The sequence below is a fragment of the Xenopus laevis genome, chromosome 6L, assembly GCF_017654675.1.
Source record: "Xenopus laevis strain J_2021 chromosome 6L, Xenopus_laevis_v10.1, whole genome shotgun sequence".
Taxonomy (NCBI): Eukaryota; Metazoa; Chordata; class Amphibia; order Anura; family Pipidae; genus Xenopus; species Xenopus laevis.
The window spans coordinates 146016973-146037573 of NC_054381.1; the positions used below are offsets into that span (position 1 = coordinate 146016973).

The 20601-nt window shown below is 35.0% G+C and overlaps 1 protein-coding gene across 1 annotated transcript in view; it reads right to left on the reverse strand.

The window, feature by feature from the left end:
- Nucleotides 1–20601, reverse strand: part of LOC108718600 (CUB and sushi domain-containing protein 3) — a 696593-nt gene that overhangs the window by 307378 nt on the left and 368614 nt on the right. Inside the window, exon 11 of the mRNA XM_041566615.1 lies at nt 3333–3454. Coding sequence (XP_041422549.1) covers nt 3333–3454 — 122 coding nt within the window. The remainder of the gene's footprint in view (nt 1–3332; nt 3455–20601) is intronic.

The window sequence follows — 20601 nt, forward strand, 5'->3', positions numbered from 1 at the left end:
TACATTAGATACTGTAATCATTATACGTATTTGTTGCACCTCAGAAAGGACTATTTTAGAGACTGAATTATGATATTGTGCAAAAAATGTATGTCCTTGTTTTTGTTGATATTCAATAAGTTGTCTAAACCTATTATTCATTGCATATTTGAATATTGGATAAGTCTATTTTCAATATTCTTATTTCTTTCTGAATATTTTACATTTTTGAAGGGCATCTCCATAGACAGTGGAGTTTATCTCCCTCTCTTGGTTACAGACATTTGCATATATTCAGCTCAGATAATTTAATGGGTGAATAGTTATGTAGCAGTGAAAATTTTCAAAAGAAAAAAATTTATGCAAAAAAAAGCCTTGACCTAAATGCATTTTGCATGAAACCCCCCCACAAAACTGACTTCAGTTGGTGTACTCAATGTATTTTGTGGTTTGCAATTTTTCAGGACAGATTTACGCATCACTATTTACTGCTGACCCATGTTACTCCATGATGTGAAGGGATAGTTGGCTTGTACATTTTTTAATATCTCCATTATCTAAACAGGTGTGTAGTAAGTTGCAAGAGTTAAAATAATTTTTTAGTATGTATTAAATGCCAGACTTGTCAAACCAACATGATTCTATAGGATTCTGTTGCAAGTGATCTGTTGTCTTCTTGTGCATGTTCCTCTTATTTTATTGCATGTTCCATTTCAGTCATCTATTACATATTTCTGTTATACTTCTTTTGTCTTGAAAATGCCAATTTTTTAGTATTAAGGCTTTAGTTATCTTTTTATTATTAACATTTCTAACTAATCTTTTGATTTACATGAGATCATTGCACAATGCATTTCTATTGTGGCTTGCTGTTCTTGATAACTTTAAGAACTAACCTTTAAAATGTTTTGAATGACTTTTAAATAGACCAGTAACTCACAGGTATACACAAAGTTATTTCAAAGTGAGATTTCAGGTTCTGTGAGAATCTGATATAATGTATTGTCAGTCTACAGTAGGAGCAGTTTGAGTGAGATGGATCAAGGTAATACAAATTCCCTTTGAGATAATGATAGTAGTATATTTTGAGGACAATGTGATCAGAAAGCATTAGAGATTCTGGTGCTTAATATTTATCTGTAGTATGTTTTAGTTTGATTTGTTAGTAATATAAATTAAGACTCTCAATGCATGAAGAGTACTTATTACTTACAGAAAAAAAGTATCCAGATTTTAATTAATATGATATATAGAATTAAAACAAAATTGTGGTAACTAAATATTACCAGTGTTAAAGAAGTTTACTTTTTATCATTTATGCCACACTTTGTAATAGTTATAATATCCTTCATTTTCTTAAGATTAGAATTTCTAAATAATCTTTTGATTTGCCTAAAATAAACAAACAATAAATTTCGAATTTAGATTGTAGTTCTTAATAAATGTTATGGCTTAAATTATGATTTTAAGATGTTTAAAGGATTTAGGCACAAAGTTAAATTGCCAACCTGCAGTAGATGCAGTTAAAGTGAGATGGATCAAGATAACATTAATTCCCTTTGTGCTCAGAAATTTTGAATGAGCAGTTTTTTTTTTGCCTAATATCATTTACCAAAAAAAGTTGTGCTTTTTGCAAATATGCATTAAAATTTTGCCATGTGTATTAAGCAATGGGAGGAAGTTAGAGTTTGTCATTTTATAAATACCCTTCTAAAAATCCCATGGGAATAAATAGAAATTGGTGAGAATTTTTTCTGTGATGAGCTCTAATTTCATACTTTGATAAATTTGCCCCCTAATATTTGGGGGGATACAAAGGGAAAAACTGGATGTGATTTCTTTAAGCTTTTAACTTTTTGATAAAACAGGATTGTAGGTAAAAATCTGATGTAAAAAAAATTGTTAAAGAATCACTGCCATCACTGTTTGTATCCCTAAAACTAGTGGATGGATAATAATAGATTAGAAGATTTCAAGGGAAGTAGTTTGGAAATCTAGAATGGTATGATTTCATATCAAACATTTTTTTAAAAATGTAGGCAGCAAAAGAATATAAACCTAATTTATTGATGGTGGTTGTGAAACAACTGATTCCGACTAATCTGTGAGACACTGGAAATTATGAAAATATTGATTCAGAAGGACTCAGATCATATTGTTTTAAATTAAATATGTGGAATCAACCTGGAAAGCGTTTTGACAATTACAGCAAAATGGAATATTGATCAAATCCCTTGGAAAAAACTAGTGCTATAATTGTCCATAGCGTTCTATGGGTATTCACATTATAGAGCAGTAATTTTTACTTTGTTGTGTGTCTTCTCTGTAATAATGAATCCTGAAGGTTTAGGCAATGATAGACATTAATACTGATCAATATTTAGATCAAACTGGGCTAGTAAATTAATTAAGAATGCACTGAATTTTGTTTTGATTCAGACAGCATTTGGCCTTTTTTTTTTAGAAAGGTATGGATTCAGCCATATCTAATTGCCTTTGGTTTGTTAGGATTAATTAAGGATGCACCTCATTTTGTTTTAATTCAGACAGAATTTGGCCTTTTTTTTTAGAAAGGTATGATTTCAGCCATACAGAATCTAATTGCCTGGCCAAACCAAATGCAAATCTTTAAATGTGTGCGACTTACATTTAATGATGGGCAAATTTATTCGTCAGGTGGGAATTCGCTGTGAATTTGCGCGATTCGCCGCCAGAGAATAAATTCTTGAAACGTCAACGAAAAAAACGGACGCCGGCGTCAAAAACGGATGCCGGCGTAAAAAAGAGACAAATTCGCCCATCACTACTTACATTTTTTAATTGTGCCTCTGTTTGGTTTGTTAGGAGAAAATACTGGGGCCTACTTATAAACACTGGACAAATTTGACCCATGAGCAGTAAACCATAGCAACCAATTAGTGATTGTCTATTTGTCAGCCAGCTGCTGGTTAAGCAATGAATGAAAGCATTTGATTGGTTGCCACGGGTTACTGCCCAGGGGCACATTTACCCAGTATTTATAATGAGGTTTTCTTAGCTGCATCTACATGCCTACTCCTGCCTGTCCATCTTGAATAGAATGTTCCCTAACACAAATAGCACTTTATTCAAGGTGTAGATTCAGGTTTCTGTGCTCTCATATGAGTGCCGGGACCTGTGGCAATAGAGTAACATTGGTAGGCAGCATGCAAACTTTTTTTTAAAAAAATAGACAACCATTGTTTGCTCTTTGCACACTCTGTTCCCCTCACCATTGTAAATTAGACCCCATATCTGTTCTTGCGTCTCTGTTATCCATGTAACTAAAGCAAATATCAAGGCACAATAATACCAGAAAGGGCAATTATACTTACTTTATTAGGATTTTCAGCTGTGATGACCCAAACACACTGAGCATTGCTATCATATTGAAATGGAAAATTGGGAGATGTAAATGTACCACCGGGTCCTTGAAGATTAGATCCACAGGTTTTTACTGCAAAAAAAAAAGGAATGTTGATACTTAGATACATTACAATGAAGGGTTGAAATAAATGCATATTATAATACAGTGATTCTGCAACAGTTTCAATGAGCTCTCCCATGTGTATCATATTCAGTGCTCAGCTGTAGTGATGGGTGAATCTGTTGCGTTTCGCGTCTCCGAATAATTCGTGAACTTCTGGAGAAATTATCAAAGCTGTGAAAAATCTGAGAAAGAGGTTTGCCTCGCACTTGAATTTTGTTGCGCATCAATGTTTTTTTGTTGCTCATCATTTTTGATGTGCGTGTCATTTTGATTCTATTTTTTTCTCCTAACCACCTCACTTGAGCTCAGCTTAGTAATTACAGTGCTTAACCCCAGCAGAATTTGTTATCAAACTATGTTGTGCCTGTGTAAACCTGCATTCTGCACTGTATAAACTGTACAGCATACATTTTCTGTTTGCAGGTATATGCAGTACAAATGATGTGGCTTGGGTGGGGAAGATATGTCCAACTTATATACATGGTAGGGAAGTGTAGGTTTTACATGTCCTTTAATACAGGCCTAGTGAGTTAGAAATGTTTGATCACCTCTCAACTATTAGGAATATCGCATATGGGCTAAATATTTAGTACTTAAGTGTTGTTGGCATCCAATACAACTAAACTGGTATATGCTATTTTGAGAAAACAGTAGTGATGGGCGAATTTGCACCGCTTTGCTTCCCTGAAAAATTTGCGAATCGGCACCAGCGTCTCATTTTTGATGCTGGCATCCGTTATTGACGCCGGCTTAATTTTTTTGGATGCAGACTAATTTTCGCGGCCGTTTTGCGAATTTAATCACAGGTGGCGAATCGCACAAATTTTCAGCAAATTCGCGCCTGGCGAATAAATTCGCCTATCACCAGAAAACAGCAATTATGTACTGTATGCCATTTTGAGAGTTAGAAATATTCACTCTTCCACTGTGAAAAGTAGCAGAGTGTCCCAAGAAATATTTAATGGTTAAGGTCCTAAAGATTAACATTTAAAAATATATCACCAGAAAATATTGTATGTAATCGAATACTTAAAAAAACATTACAATGAAATTAAAAAAAATTAAAAAGGCACAGAATGATGTCTATCTACATAATGATATTTTAACTTTTCACACTAGAAAAGTTTTTAAAAAATATCAGAAACATCATATGACATACATGATATGTCAATGAATAATTTCCCTAAACTATCATACATCAGGATTTGTTATTGAACAAGATTTTCCCAAGCATCAACATACTTTATATGTATGGTAATTAATAATTTAAAGATTTCTTTTAATTTCACTTCCCCTTAAAGATTCAGGATACTGTATAGCTAAAACATTGTGCTCCATTTCCTTTTTATCTTGGAAACTTAAATAACTAGTCTTGGTGATGGCACATGTAGTATGTAGTCAGAAATGTGTACTCTATAATATATGATTAAGGCTGTAATGAACTCATCAGTGCTTGACTTAACTGTTAAAGGACAAGGTTTGTCTTTATTACTAAATTCAGCTTAAGGGATGAAGGGCAAACCATGCAAGTTGCATGAAATATCATTTTAATAATTGACATATTTGAAAACATATATACTGTTCAAGCCTGGAGATTCTTATTGAATGCTGGATGTTTTCATCAATAGTAGACAGATTTGACAATAGTGCCCTCTAGTTTATCTGCAACATCATCTTGTTTAATAATGAACATTTTTTAGCAAAAGGCAATTAATTGTCAAATTACACAGTACTAAATTTTAGCATCAACCTAACTGGTCACATACAGTAGTTTGGTCACATATTTTTTTAAATTACAGCATCCTATATACATATTCTCTTAGAACTGAAATCCTTGTACAAACGATAAAATGTATTAAACAAGGTAATGGTTATTAAATGTGTTCATTAAATACACGCTTTTTTGTTGCTCGCCATTTTTGGAACTGAATTTTTTGATGCAGTCTATGGATGTTTTTTTGTTGTGCATTCTTATTCACTAAATATATCGTGAAATGGGAAAATCGGAGTCAAAACTGACATGACAAAATTTTTCGCTCATCACTAATGAGCATGGCAATATTAGTATGGTTAATCTTTTTTAGGATTCCCCCTTTGAGCAGCTTTACATTGTCATGTGCTCTTGAAGTGCAAATGAATGATGCTTTCTCTTTGCATTAGCAATTTCATCAGGGTTTAAGCATTCTCTTTTGTATATATCATCTACCCACTTTATTTATCATGCAGTGCCAGACGTCAAAGATGTGTTGATCATCTCTCATCTACTAGGAAAATTACATATGGGCTGAACAATTACAACAATTAGGATGTTGTTGGCATCCAATACAGCTACAATGGTATGAGGACTTTTGACAGTTGGAAATATTCACTTTTTTAACTAGAGTGTTTACTGGTAAAGTACTAAAATTTAGCATTTCCTCACAAAATTATGTTACCTGAAGAGGTCTTATGTAATGTTTACATAGGCATTTGCTTTTGAAGTGCAAATTATTGAAGCTTGATCTTGTCTCTATGATCCTTCACCTGGCCTTATGCCCCTATATTTTAAAGTATTACAAATTTTGTTCCACAATTAAAAAAAACAATTCTCTATAGCATTTTCCAATTAGTCACAGAAAACAGTCACATACAAATGAAAATCACATTGTTTCACTCCTTTTTCATCAAGGACAACTCAACTGCTTTAATAATACACTTCCCATTGAGTTCTATATAAACTCTGCAGCTTAATCTTGGAAAGTTTTTTCATGTAAATTTTCTTTTTTAAAAGAAACATAAAAAAATATATCACTATTATTTTAATTCTGAAAAAATACACTTATGTATATATGAAATTGTGGAAAAAGTGATCTCAATTTCAATAAATCTTTATAATCTGCCCTTCTACTACTCCTGTTCAACCATTCCCTAGTTTTGTCTGGTATGGTTGTCTGAAACCAACTTGCTCAACCACACTTTTGATAAGGCAGAGCCTTCTGCCTCAGAATTTATTATTACATAATAATATATTTATTTTGATAATTAGAGAACTTAAAGCTCCTTAACTACTTTAAAATGGTATTAAACATACCATAATAATGATAGTGTTCAAAATTCATATAGTCTTTATATTTTTTCCTCACTGTCATACCTCATTAAATCATCCACAGAACTGATACATTAACACACATATCTTCAGTGTTATATTATGCCATTATTGACTTTTATTTCCTTAAGGCTAAAGTTAGCAATGGCATTCATATTAAAAAAAAGAAATAAACTATGTTTTAGACTCTGATTCATGTTGAAATTGCAGTGCTTAAAAAGTATTTATAGGGCAGTGCTTTCAGGAGATATCTTCTTGAGGACAGGAGGAGCAATCAATATGACAGTTCTTCATATTGCCATAACTGTATTTAAGCAAGCATAGCCTAAATTATTGACCATTGTCAATAGTCTCTTCTGCAACCCACCAATTTTTATAACAGTCAAGGTTTGGCTTGGAACAGAAACATAAACTAAGCAATACGGTAACATCTGTTAAGAAGGGTGGAAAAGTGATTTTGCATCTCTTTTCAGATGCATTCCTCTGGCATTTATATGAAAATTAAATATTTCTGGAAACTGGCATGGAAACATTTGTTATAATCTTTATCCAAGCATTACCAAGTTTACTTTGAACATATTGTATTTTTTGCTGGCTAGCACAATTCTTTCCGTTAGCTTGGGGGTAATAACACATTTTATAAAATATTGAATCTTACATTTGCAAAGTTATAATATCCAGTTCTTTTTTTCCCTCTCCAACATATTTACTTTGATTGATATGTAAATATGCAAATTATTAGGATTTCTTACAATGATTCATAGGGGACTTCTCAATAAAATTGAAAATCACATCAGCTATTCATTATTCAAACAATGTAGCAAAGTTTGTCAGAGCCATCTGTTTTTCAAAAATATGTATTATTTACAACATTACTTAAAACAAATTAGTAGACAATTTAAAAAATATACCCGATTGTCAGTGAGTACACTATGACATACAGTAGGTTTATTGTATTTCTAGGTCACAGGTCTTAAATGAAAATGAAAAAGATTTTTGTTCCTGTGGATGATGCATAAACTTGAATTAATACTCATTGACAAATGGCTTACTTTTTATCTGCTATAAATGACATACTGCTGTTCTGTAGTATAGCCAAGTCTAGAAATGGTTCTAATCCCACATATTCACAAAGTATTGGCAACACAATACTAATCTTGTTTTATACAGCAGGTAAATATCCTACCAAGTTTCAACTATTTTGGGGGTTACACTGTGAGGCACATTTATCAAGGGTTGACTTTCGAATTCATGTGAATTTTTTTTAGCTCTAATGAAATCGAATATACTCGAAATATAATTGGGGAGTTATTTAATAAAAAAAATCTAATATCTAAGGGGGTTATTTACTAAACTCTGAATGCAAAAATCCTCAAAAATAAGTAATTTTTTTAAGTTTAAAATCGCACTTATAAAAAAATCACTATTTTTTTCAGAACTTATTATACCCCAAGGATGGAAAAGTCTGAATCAGAAAATCCAGCATCTGTCGAGGTTGCATATAAGTAAATGGGAGAAGTCCCAATGATTTTTTGTTGTGCACTGGGTTTTGTGCAATAACACAAAGTTTTCAGAGTTTTCAGGACAAAAAGCATAAGGAATCAGAGTTTTCGGGTAAAAATCCAAAAATAAATTTAAAATCTGATTTTTTTTCCCTGCAAAACAAATTTCTAGGAAAATATTATATTAAATATGCAGAAAAAACCTGTGTGAATTAGAACCGAGTTTGTGGCTGGAAATGTTAAGATAAATTCAGACCAAGATTTGTTGGTCTGCGCTGGGTTTAGCCTGAAAATCTGACTTTTTCAGGTTTTTGGCCAAAAACTCAAACAGTTCAAGCAATTCAGGAAAAAAAAGTCTGAAACATTCAGAAAAAAGCCAGAAAAACCTATCCTTACAGTGCTAAAATATGTACCTGAATACTGTAAGACAATGATCCTGTATATCAAAAGTTACTTTCTAAGTGCCCGCAAGACACGAAATGTGTCCTACCTGCCTATGTGTGCCATACTTTGCCTGCCCTATGCTGTCTGTATGTGCCATACTCTGACTTACCTATTCTGCCTGTGTGTGCAATACTCTGTCTGCCCTACACTCTCTGTGTGTGCCATACTCTGCCTGCCCTATGCTGCATGTGGGATGGGAGCCTTTTGGGGGTTTGGACGATTTGGGTTTTTGTTAATTTTCTGTTTTTTTCCCGATCCAATTAATTCGAGTTTTTCAATTAATAAGGTCTAATCAGGCAAGGTAGTTTGGTTGTGTTTTTTCCCATTAAAATATGAGATGAATTTAGATTTTAGTAGGTAACCCCCTACATGTTTTTCTTAACAGATCAGAATCACATCTATTTGATTTTTTCAGCATAGGTTTCAGCCCAGTGATGAGCATTGTCAATCTCTTACCACAGAGCACAGGGTTCTATACAGAGTTGGACTGGAGCATTGGGGGCCCACTGGGGCATGCAACATAAAGGATCCTACTGGCAGTTACAGGGGGCAGCCTCCTGCCCAACCAGTAGCTACTGGCCCACCAGGTTTTTGTCTTGGTGTCCCACTGGCCCAGTCCAACCCTGGTTCTATATTAGGAAATAACAGCATGGATACAGCATGTTTCAATGCAATTTATAAAAGATTGAACTGTCAGTGGATACTATATTAATGATCCCCTTTATTTTATATTACCCTAATTTGGTCACTATTTCTTTAAATAGCAATGGACCCATGGCAATCCAGGGCCCTGAGTCCCTTTTGCATATGAAAAGTACTGGGAACTGGGATGATGATGCCTCTTACATCACATCTTACATCTTACATTACATCTCTTACAGTTATGTAGTGATCAAGGGTATAGATTGAATGAGGGTATGATAATGAAGCCAATTATAATTAATAGTTTTTACATCTTTAAGTAAGTAAGTAAGTAAGTAAGTAAAATTGGCTATGCAATTTGTTAGGCATTGTATATGGTCAAAAAAGTAGTTAAAGTGCTCCTGAACCATTTTATTTTTATGTTTTTATATCAGTGCAAAACATAACGAGAGCCCTGTAGTTACTGCCTGATCAAGGCAGGTTCAGTTACCAAATTAGTGCACAGCAAATGTATATAGGAGTGCATACAGTCATAAGCAGTTCAGTCAGTGACAATTTTGAGCCCATTTAAATGCCTAATGCCGCACCTGGCAGTCATAAATGAGCATTAAATGATAAACCCAGGGAAAATGTGCAGGAATACATGATAAAACCAGAGAAACAAGCTGATACATGGGAAACTGCATAATTTCTATGTTACTGTCAACAACAATAACAAACACTGAAAACAAAAAGACAAATCTACTATTGCTGGAATTAGATTGAAGCGCTTTACGACCTGACAGACAATGGCATTTTAAAGACAACTTCTTAATAAAAGATGTTTCTTATCTGCAAGGCATACAACAGAAATAATATCTGATGAAATAAAAAAAAAGCACATTGACTTGTTTACTAACAGGGAAAATTGCTCAGTGTAAGATTGTTTTACAATGTTTTTTCCCCTCAGAAAAATAAGTTTTACGATTATCTAGATGCAAAAGTTTGTGCTGTTGTTGAACTGCAAGCAAATTGTACCTGTGTGTGGAAATATTGGTATTCTTTTTCTGAGGTGCATTGAATCCAATATTTGGGATTCAGCCGAAAGATTTAGCTGAATACCGAACAAAATCCAAATCCAATTTGCATATGCAAATTAGGGACAGGAAAGTAAAAGGTGGAAAAAATTCTTCTTTTGTGATGAAAAGTCACGTGATTTCTTTACCCGGCCCTAATTTTCATATGCAAATTAGGATTTGCATTTGGTTTGGCCAAGCACAAGGATTTGGCTGAATCCTGGCCGAATCCCAAACCGAATCCTGGATTCGGTGCAACCCTAATTAACTTACATGACTTTTATATGCAGACAGTGTTGTGAACAATTGGGCAATGCATCTGGTCGATGGCAAGTGTAAATTACAAAGACTCCTTATTCTTCAATTATAGTAATAGTCACAATGAGCCCATTGGTACCAGACAGAAGAAAAAATATGCAAAACTGCTTTATTTATTGAGTGTACCTTTGCAACTGCAGCAAAAAAACAAGACCAGTCTCTCAGGAAGGTATATGTAGATTCAGTTTGCATCAATCTGTTCTTGTCTTTATTTAAGTCCTCATTTTAAGGCATGTGTCCACTACTGATTCAAAGAAATACTATTGGCAGCGGCATAAATTTAATTTTCATAGAAATATGTGTGACTTTTATCTGTATGCAGCCTATGATTAAGGGGGTTATTTATCAAGGTCCGAATTTATCTCAATATCGGCTGCTACAAACTCCGATCTAACCTGCTTCGGTTTTTAATGCTTATTTATGATTACATTTTCCCGACTATTTGCTTTTCGGGAAAAGCTCAGATTTTCAAGATTTTTTTGTGAATTTTCCTTGAAATCTCCGAATTTTTCTGAGTTATCACCCGAAAGCTCCGAAACATTAAAATTGCCCAAAACCCCCGACACAACCAAAAAATCAATGGGACTGTTTCCCCTGACTTTTATGTAACCTCGACAGGTTTGAGATGCCGTGTTTTTATATTCGGGATTTTTAGCCCTCGGGTTTTAATAAATTTCGAAAATTTCATGATTTTTTTAGCCCTCGGGGTTAAATAAATTTTGAAAATTTCATGATTTTTTTAAAAAATACATGAATTTTTCGGATTTCAGGGAATTTTGGGTATTTAGAGTTTAGTAAATAACCCCCTAAGTGTTTATGACAAGAAACACGTAAGGCTGTGGACACAAACTCTTTTCACTTTGAATATACTGCCTGGTGGAAGTTTACCTTCTTTGAGTGCCTGCTCTAAAGATTTTTCACATTGTCTGCTCCCCATACTGAGGGTTTAGGGCGGTGCACCTGGGCCTCTTTCTTGATGTGGTGAGTAATCAGTTTCTACCTGGAGACCCTAAACTTCAAATTTATTATTTTTATCTGTATGTGTTTATTTCAGTTCAGAAAATAGCTGTTCACCTGAACAAATTCCACATGAAGAGCACTTTTCGCATGAAAAATGAATGAATATAATTTAACATTTATAACACATTTTCTATATTTATAGTCTAAAAAAGAGTGCATTCAAATTCAAAGATTTAAAAGTTAATTACTTACTTTTGTACTGTTTATAATTTGCTTGTTTTTTCACTCTAAATTTTGTTCTAAAAATGTATATTATAAATATATATATTAGAACCACCATTTTACATTTTTAATGTAACCAGAAAAAAATTATGTAAAATCCAGGAAAATTAAGGGAATAGGTGGTTTTAACATGTTTAAAATAAAGTAAACTTTTTAACCTTTATGGATGGATACGGAGTGCTTGTTGAATACTTTTCAACTAATGTTGTTAAGTTAACCTACAGTAAATCAAGAGTCAAACATGGTTGCATATATACAGTATGCATTGCTAGAGATGTCGCGAACTGTTCGCCGGCGAACTTGTTCGCGCGAACATCGGGTGTTCGCGCTCGCCGGAAGTTCGCGAACGTCGCGCGACGTTCGCCATTTTGGGTTCGCCATTGTTGGCGCTTTTTTTTGCCCTCTCACCCCAGACCAGCAGGTACATGGCAGCCAATCAGGAAGCTCTCCCCTGGACCACTCCCCTTCCCTATAAAAACCGAAGCCCTGCAGCGTTTTTTCACTCTGCCTGTGTGTGCTGAAGAGATAGTGTAGGGAGAGAGCTGCTGCCTGTTAGTGATTTCAGGGACAGTTGAAAGTTTGCTGGCTAGTAATCATTTTGATACTGCTCTGTTATTGGAGGGACAGAAGTCTGCAGGGGTTTGAGGGACATTTTAGCTTAGGTAGCTTTGCTGGCTAGTAATCTACCTTCTACTGCAGTGCTCTGTATGTAGCTGCAGTGGGCAGCTGTCCTGCTTCTGATCTCATCTGCTGACTGCTGCAATAACAGTAGTCCTTGTAAGGACTGCTTTTATTTATTTTTTTGTTGTTTTACTACTACTACTACTACTACTATAAGAGCCCAGTGCTATTAGTCTAGCAGTGTTGGGGAGTGGGACTGGTGTGCTAATCTGCTGCTCCTAGTAGTTCAGCAGCACCAACTTTAATTTTTTTTTTTTAATATTCATTTTTTTTTATTTTACTTTTTTTATTTTAATACCGCTGTAGTAGTGTATAAGTTGACCTTTTAGGCATTATTTGCCCTGTAGGCATTATTTGCACACTGTTTTCTTCAACCCGCCATCTAGCTGTGTGACCTTGTTCACATTCTGTCTAAATATCCATAATATTACCGTCTCCAGAAAAAACACCGGAGTGACTTTTTTCAAGCAGCCATAATATATTTTACGTAATCCGTATCCACCGCTGTAGTAGTGTATACGTTGACCTTGTAGGCATTATTTGCACACTGTTTTCTTCAACCCGCCATCTAGCTGTGTGACCTTGTTCACATTCTGTCTAAATATCCATAATATTACCGTCTCCAGAAAAAACACCGGAGTGACTTTTTTCAAGCAGCCATAATATATTTTACGTAATCCGTATCCACCGCTGTAGTAGTGTATACGTTGACCTTGTAGGCATTGTTTGCCCAGTTTTTTGGCCGCAGCCACTGAAGCACAGAGGCCAGAAAAAATATGCCATATAAATGCTGAAAATAGTCATTTTTTGCCATACGTTGACTCAACGTATATGGCAAAAAATGACTATTTTCAGCATTTATATGGCATATTTTTTCTGGCAACTGTGCTTCAGTGGCTGCGACCAAAAAAACTGGGCAAACAATGCCTACAAGGTCAACGTATGGCAAAAAATGACTATTTTCAGCATTTATATGGCATATTTTTTCTGGCAACTGTGCTTCAGTGGCTGCAACCAAAAAAACTGGGCAAACAATGTCTACAAGGTCAACGTATGGCGAAAAATTACTATTTTCAGCATTTATATGGCATATTTTTTCTGGCAACTGTGCTTCAGTGGCTGCGTCCAAAAAAACTGGGCAAACAATGCCTACAAGGTCAACGTATGGCAGTTGTTTAAAGAGAACAGTAGATTACTAGCCAGCAAAGCTACCTAAGCTAAAATGTCCCTCAAATCCCTGCAGACTTCTGTCCCTCCAATACAGAGCAGTATCAAGCAGATTACTAGCCAGCAAACTTACTATCATCTGTCCCTGAAATCACTAACAGCTCTCCCCCTACACTATCTCTTCCAAGCACACACAGGCAGATTTTTCAGATACATTTTTGCCCTTGATCCCCCTCTGGCATGCCACTGTCCAGGTCGTTGCACCCTTTAAACAACTTTAAAATCATTTTTCTGGCCAGAAATGTCTTTTCTAGATGTTAAAGTTCGCCTTCCCATTGAAGTCTATGGGGTTCGCGAACCGTTCGCGAACCGCTCGCGTTTTTGCGCAAGTTCGCGAATATGTTCGCGAACTTTTTTTCCGACGTTCGCTACATCCCTATGCATTGCTCCTCATTTGAGATAGAACATTCCCTTTAGTTCCAAAAATGCAATTAGGTGGTTAGCCAAGCAAAAACATTTTTAATTGGTTTGCTTGAAAATAGACCTTGAGCACAGTTAACTGCTTTAATATTACTTTAATCAGCATATTATAATACAGACGCTATCTAAGGGTTTCCATTGTCTTGCTTTTCTGCTTTTTTCAAAGGTTATACTTACAGTACTGTATATTTTACAATACATCAACTGGAATTTTATTTTGTCTGCAATACATTCAGTAACCTTTAATTGTGTATGTGTGTATCCATATTTACTGGTTGTGTAATGAAAAAAAAAACTGTAACACCAAAAAATTACCATATAATATACTGTTTGCATGCAACGGTAAAAGTTGTGTGTCTGTTTCAGAAATACTATATACTATATTTTATAGTTTAGATAAATATACTGCTATGTAGCCAAGGGGCAGCACATAAGAAATAAGCCTTGTCCAATACAGTGTTTCATCTGTTATCTGCTATATAACTTCTGTCTCTTCTTCTTTTTTTTCCAGCTTGTATGGCTTTCCCCATTGTTACACAGCAGCTTGTTTATATAAACTATAGTAGTTTCTGAAGCAAACGCACAACTTTTACCAGTGCTGAGCAATAGTAGGTTATATTTGAATTACTTTGATACACTTTCAGTATTTGGTATTACTCTACCCTGGTAGCACATGGCTCAGGCAATATATATGTATATATATTCAAGCACAGTGCAACCAATCAGCCAACCCTGGGATTGCTAGGGGGCCACACTGTGACCAAGAAATGGGGAATTACTCCTTCTCTTCGACTAAGAGTCAGATTTATCAAGGGTCAAATTGAAAATTCGAATTTCCACTTTTTATATGGCCAAAACTGTCAAATTTGACTAGGGAATTGTTAAAATTTGATTCGAGTTTTTTTTAAAAATACGAATTAGATTTTCGAGATTAATCATACTGTGGACCTTTAAGAACTCTAATTCAATTATTTGCCACCTAAAACCTGCCTTATTGGTGTTTTAGTCAATGGGAGATGTCCTGGGTTAAATTTGGAGATGTTTGCCCCCTTCCTGGCATTTTAGTTTTTTTCTGAGAAAAAACTCGAATCAACTTTTTAAAACTTAAATCTAAATTGCCTATTCACCACCTAAAACCTGCCGAATTGCTGTTTTAGTCAATGGGAGACATCCTTGGATCAATTTGGAGTTGTTTGCACCCTTCCTGACATTTGAGTTTTTTTCGGATCAAGTTTTTAAAACTCAAATCGAATTTGATTCGAATTTGATTCAAGTTTTTGGTTAATATTATTCACCCGAGTTTTACAAATTAGATTTTTTTAATAAATTGTGATTGGTTGAATTTCGAGTTCATGGGAGTTTATGGAAGTTTTGAAAAACTCACATGAATTCAAAATTCAACCTTTGATAAATGTGCTTCTAAGGATTCCCTTTGAAGGAAAAAGGATCAAGGGAGCACTCATTGTTCCATATGTCTTTTCCGCTGAGCTGCCACGAGTAGAATGCCCCTCGCAGGGTGAAAGTCCAAGTGAGTTTTCTATGACATAGAGAATTTGCGTGGTTAAAACCATACTTTTATTGGTAATTAATTTAAAATCATGGAGCACACAAAAGATACACACTTTACACATTTCGTGAGCCAAGCGTGTATCTTTTGTGCGCTCCATGATTTTAAATTAATTACCAATTAAAGTGTGATTTTAGCTCTGTGAGTGCTCTGTGTCATAGAAAACTCACAAGGGTTCCCTTTGGACACAATCTTTGGGGGAATGACAAGTAAGTGGGGATACATTTACAAGTCCCTTACACTCACAACAAAATAATCTAGGTCCTAGATGTCAGACTTGGTCTATATGGTTTACTCACAGCCTCCTTCATAATGTAGAAGCAAAATATGCAGGAGTTTCCTCAATATTTTTGGGTTTAAATTTTAGTTGGTTTAAGAAAATATGAGGATATAATCTTCTCTAGCTAATAAATGCCCCACATTACAGATAAGGTATAAAATCAAAGGTTCTCGAAAACTGTAATACGCCTTGTCTCCTTGCTAGCATATCTAATATGATTTATTTATAGAGGTGTGTTGATAAAAGTACTTCTATAATTTTTCTTTTGCCATTGGTGCATTGCCTGGCATATGTTTTGCAATGTGCTTATCATGTAATTTTTCAGAAAGCTTCATTGTCAGAAATATGTTCTCACATCTGTCAGCTGTAGTTTTGCCTATAATAAAATCACATTTGCATTTTTTTCTTTCTGTGCAATCTGCAAGTTGAAATAACATTCTTCAATATGTGCTGCATTTAATCTTATATAATGTATGAAATCCCCTTCGATGATTTTTTTTTAAAAAAGTACACAGAGCTGATTCCCCTTCCAATGTGTTTGTTCCTTTGTTTTTCATTCTATAGTTAATTTATGAATCCAATTATCATCATTCACAAATCAGCAAGGGGGCATTGACTACAATAGTATAAAATTGTATACAAATTCTGTTAAATAAAACGTAAGACCTACTTTTAGAATACTGTAAGGGACCAGTAAAATGAAAAATGAAATTGATTTTACCTGAAAATATTTATACTGTATAATTAAAATAATGTCCTAATGTTTATGTTTATGTTGTATAATTAAAATATTTATCATACTCTGGCCCTTTAAGAACTCAAATTTGACTATTCTCCACTTAAAACCTGACAAATTACTGTATAAGTCAATGGGAGAGGTCCAAGGATCAATTTGGAGTTGCTTGCTGCCCTTTCTGACAATTATGTTTGTTTTCTCCAAAGATTCTAATATTTTTTGTAGTCCGTATTGAATTCCATTCGAGTTTTTGGGTTGTTTAAATTTGTTCGAGTTTAAAAAATTCGAGTACTCAAATTTCACATTTAAAGGGAATTTTAAAAAACTCACATGAATTCATAATTTGACCTCTGATAAATGTGGCACATTTAGGGGCGGATTTATCAAAGGTCGAGGTGAATTTTGAATGAAAAAAATTCAAATTTCAAGCTATTTTCTGTGTACTTCCACTAGGGAATAGTCCAAATCCGATTAGAATTTGAAAAAAAATGTAAAATTTGAATATCAAAATGTATTTTGTACCGTCTCTTTAAAAATCCAACTTCGACCATTCGCCATCTAAAACCTGTGAATTACTGTTTTAGCTTATGGGGGACTTCCTAGAACCTATTTGGAGTCAATTGGTGGACTTTGAAAAATGTACGTTTTTTGGGGGGGAAAACTTTGAATCGAATATAATCGAATATGCTACTCCTTCGATTTGTACAATTAGAATTTGGCCATATATGGACCTATTCAATTGAAAACTGACCTATTCGACCAAAAAAAAACTTTGACTTAATTTCGGTTGGTCTTTTTGAATTCGAACTTTTTTTTTCAATTTGAAATTTGACCCTTGATAAATATGCCCCTAATCAAAGGTCAAAGTTTAAATTCATGTGAGTTTTTAAAAACTCCCCTACACTCCCATAAATTTCAAAATGGATAAAAAAATGGATTCTTAAATCAACGCAAAAACTCAAATCAAATTCAAATCAAATTTGATTTTGAGTTTTTCCTCTGAAAAAACTTGAATGTCAGGAAGGCGGCAAACAACTCCAAATTGATCCCTGGACCTCTTCCATTGACTTAAATGGCAATTTGGCAGGTTTCAGTTGGCGATTAGTCGAATTTGAATTCTTAAAAGGCGTAAAGTATGTTAAATCTCAAAAATCAAATTCATTTTTTTTTAAAAAACGTGAATTAATTTGAATAACTCCCTAGTCGAATCTGACAGTTTTGACCATAAAAAAAATCAAAAATTTGAGTTTTGAATTCGAATTTTCAATTCGACCCTTGATAAATCTGTCCCTTTAAATATCTGAAATATGGAAATGCTTTTTGGGTACTTTATCTACATTGGGTAATTTTACTATATTGATATTACTAGCACTTTAAGTCCATTTATAGAAAAGGCATTAAGGTTAAAGCTTGAGTTTGCTACAGTAATATATAGTTACATGCTACACAGTTGAAACATATAATCAAATATGTTAAATGAATGCCTCTGTGTGAACAAAATGAGCCTAGTGCAGCCAATAGAATGAACACTTCATAAAGCCCATTCCCATGGTAATTATAGCTATCATTATCCAATATTTTGTTCTATTAATAATAGAACTCTTGCTTTTATGGTAGGTGATGTTGAGACAATTCACATCTGCCTAGAGGGGACACGATAGCTTCTCTTTGAAGCTATAATTTTTTCCAATCTTAGAAGCAGCTGCCATTACTTTGAAGAGTAATTTAATGCCCCTGGAATAAATGGGTCATTTGGTACTTCTGTGATCCTCTCTGTCTGTGTGCTGTTTTAATCTATGATATAGTTTTACTTAATCTTTATTGTTACCAAGATGTTTTTGTTTCTACGACTTTTGCATTAGTCCCAAAATAGATTTCCTGGAATCGGTGATGGGCATTCACTATATATTTACTCATTTTCAAGACTGATTAAAGCACTAGTTGAAACCATTAGACAGATCTTATGACTTTGTGAACATTTTTTTTTCTTGAAGGTTAACAGTATTCATTTTAACCTTTTAAATGCCACAGATCGTAGAATCTACGTTCTGTGGCAAAGGTACTTGAAATGCCACAGAACGTAGATTCTACGTTCTGCAGCATTTCCTGTTTCAGGAGCGGAGGAGCGGCTGTTAGAGCCGCTCGCTCCGTTCCTGCTCGATCCCCTGCCCCTAGGCAACGAGCAGAGCAGGGGATCGAGTGGCCCCTGGGGCGCGATCGCCCAGGGGCCCAAAAACAGCAGCAGGCACGTGTTACTTACGTGTCCTGCTGCTGCAGCCTGCACCGGATCGTCGATCTCCGCCCCCACAGCACACAGACAGGAACCACGAGGCAGATGTCTTCCAGGGGCTCTTCCTGATCGCCTGCAACAGTCTCCAGCGATTTTTTCAGGTTAGTGCAACAATTACACACACAAACACACCAACACACACTTATTACAGTAATACACACTTAGATTCACACTTACACACACTTACACATACATTTTTGGGGATTGGGGGGGTCACTTACACTCACTGCACTTACACACATGTGCACACGCACACACGCGCACATAACATGTAATTTACCATTTGTACACACGCACACGCACATACATGGCATTGTGGCCTTTTTTTTTTTTTTCTTATCGCATCGTTTCTTTTTTTGGCTGAAAAAAATGTTTTATTGCCATTACGCATAGCGTATTCGCTAACCGTACTGTGCAATACCTTTTGTATGTTATTTCGGTGATTATATTGCAATTTTGGGTATTTTGGTGCATTTTTAGCCATTTTATTGAATTTTTAGCCATTTTATTGCATTTTCAGCTCTGCATATATTGTGTTCACTTTTTTCTAGCCGTATAACCTGTTTGGCCCATCTAAAATATTCAAACTGTGATTCTGAGAGCTGATAACACTAGTCTGGAAAAAAAACATTGATTTTTGTGGTTTTATTGGATTTTTTTGCATTTCACCCTTTACTGCCTTATTTTGTTTTGCCTTGTAAATTTTATCTACTATATATCCATTTGGGGGTCTCTGTGCGCCACATAGTTTGGTATATCTATGCATTTTGGGCATCAAAGTGTTCAGTAGACCTCTGGCGTTCATATTTAGGATGTTTTATGCTGATACGTTACGAAATGTGGGGCATATAATGGGGTAAAATTCAAGCTTTCTGACAATTTTCAGAAATTTGATAAAAACCGTTATGTTCAGCATTGCTTTGCAGTTTGGCAGTTTGCAGTAGAAACACTTATTTACCCATATTGGATTCGTCAGAATGTGTACTTTCTGAAAATATATGGTTTTCTGGGGTCTTTGTACTGTTAGGGGGGTCTAATGTCGCATAATACACACACCAGGTGCTTATATTGCAGCAGCCAGCGCGTCAGCTGTGAAAATGTATATACACTATTGTCATTTGGGGGTCTCTGTGCGCCACATAGTTTGGTATATCTATGCATATTGGGCATCAAAGTGTTCAGTAGACCCCTGGCGTTCATATTTAGGATGTTTTATGCTGATAAGTTACGAAATGTGGGGCATATAATGGGGTAAAATTCAAGCTTTGTGACGATTTTCAGAAATTTGATAAAAACGGTTACGTTCAGCATTGATTTGCAGTCTGGCAGTTTGCAGTAGAAACACTTATTTACCCATATTGGATTCGTCAGAATGTGTACTTTCTGAAAATATATGGTTTTCTGGGGTCTCTGTACTTTTAGGGGGGTCTAATGTCGCATAATACACACACCAGGTGCTCATATTGCAGCAGCCAGCGCGTCAGCCGTGAAAATGTATATACACTATTGTCATTTGGGGGTCTCTGTGCGCCACATAGTTTAGTATATCTATGCAAATTGGGCATCAAAGTGTTCAGTAGACCCCTGGCGTTCATATTTAGGATGTTTTATGCTGATACGTTACG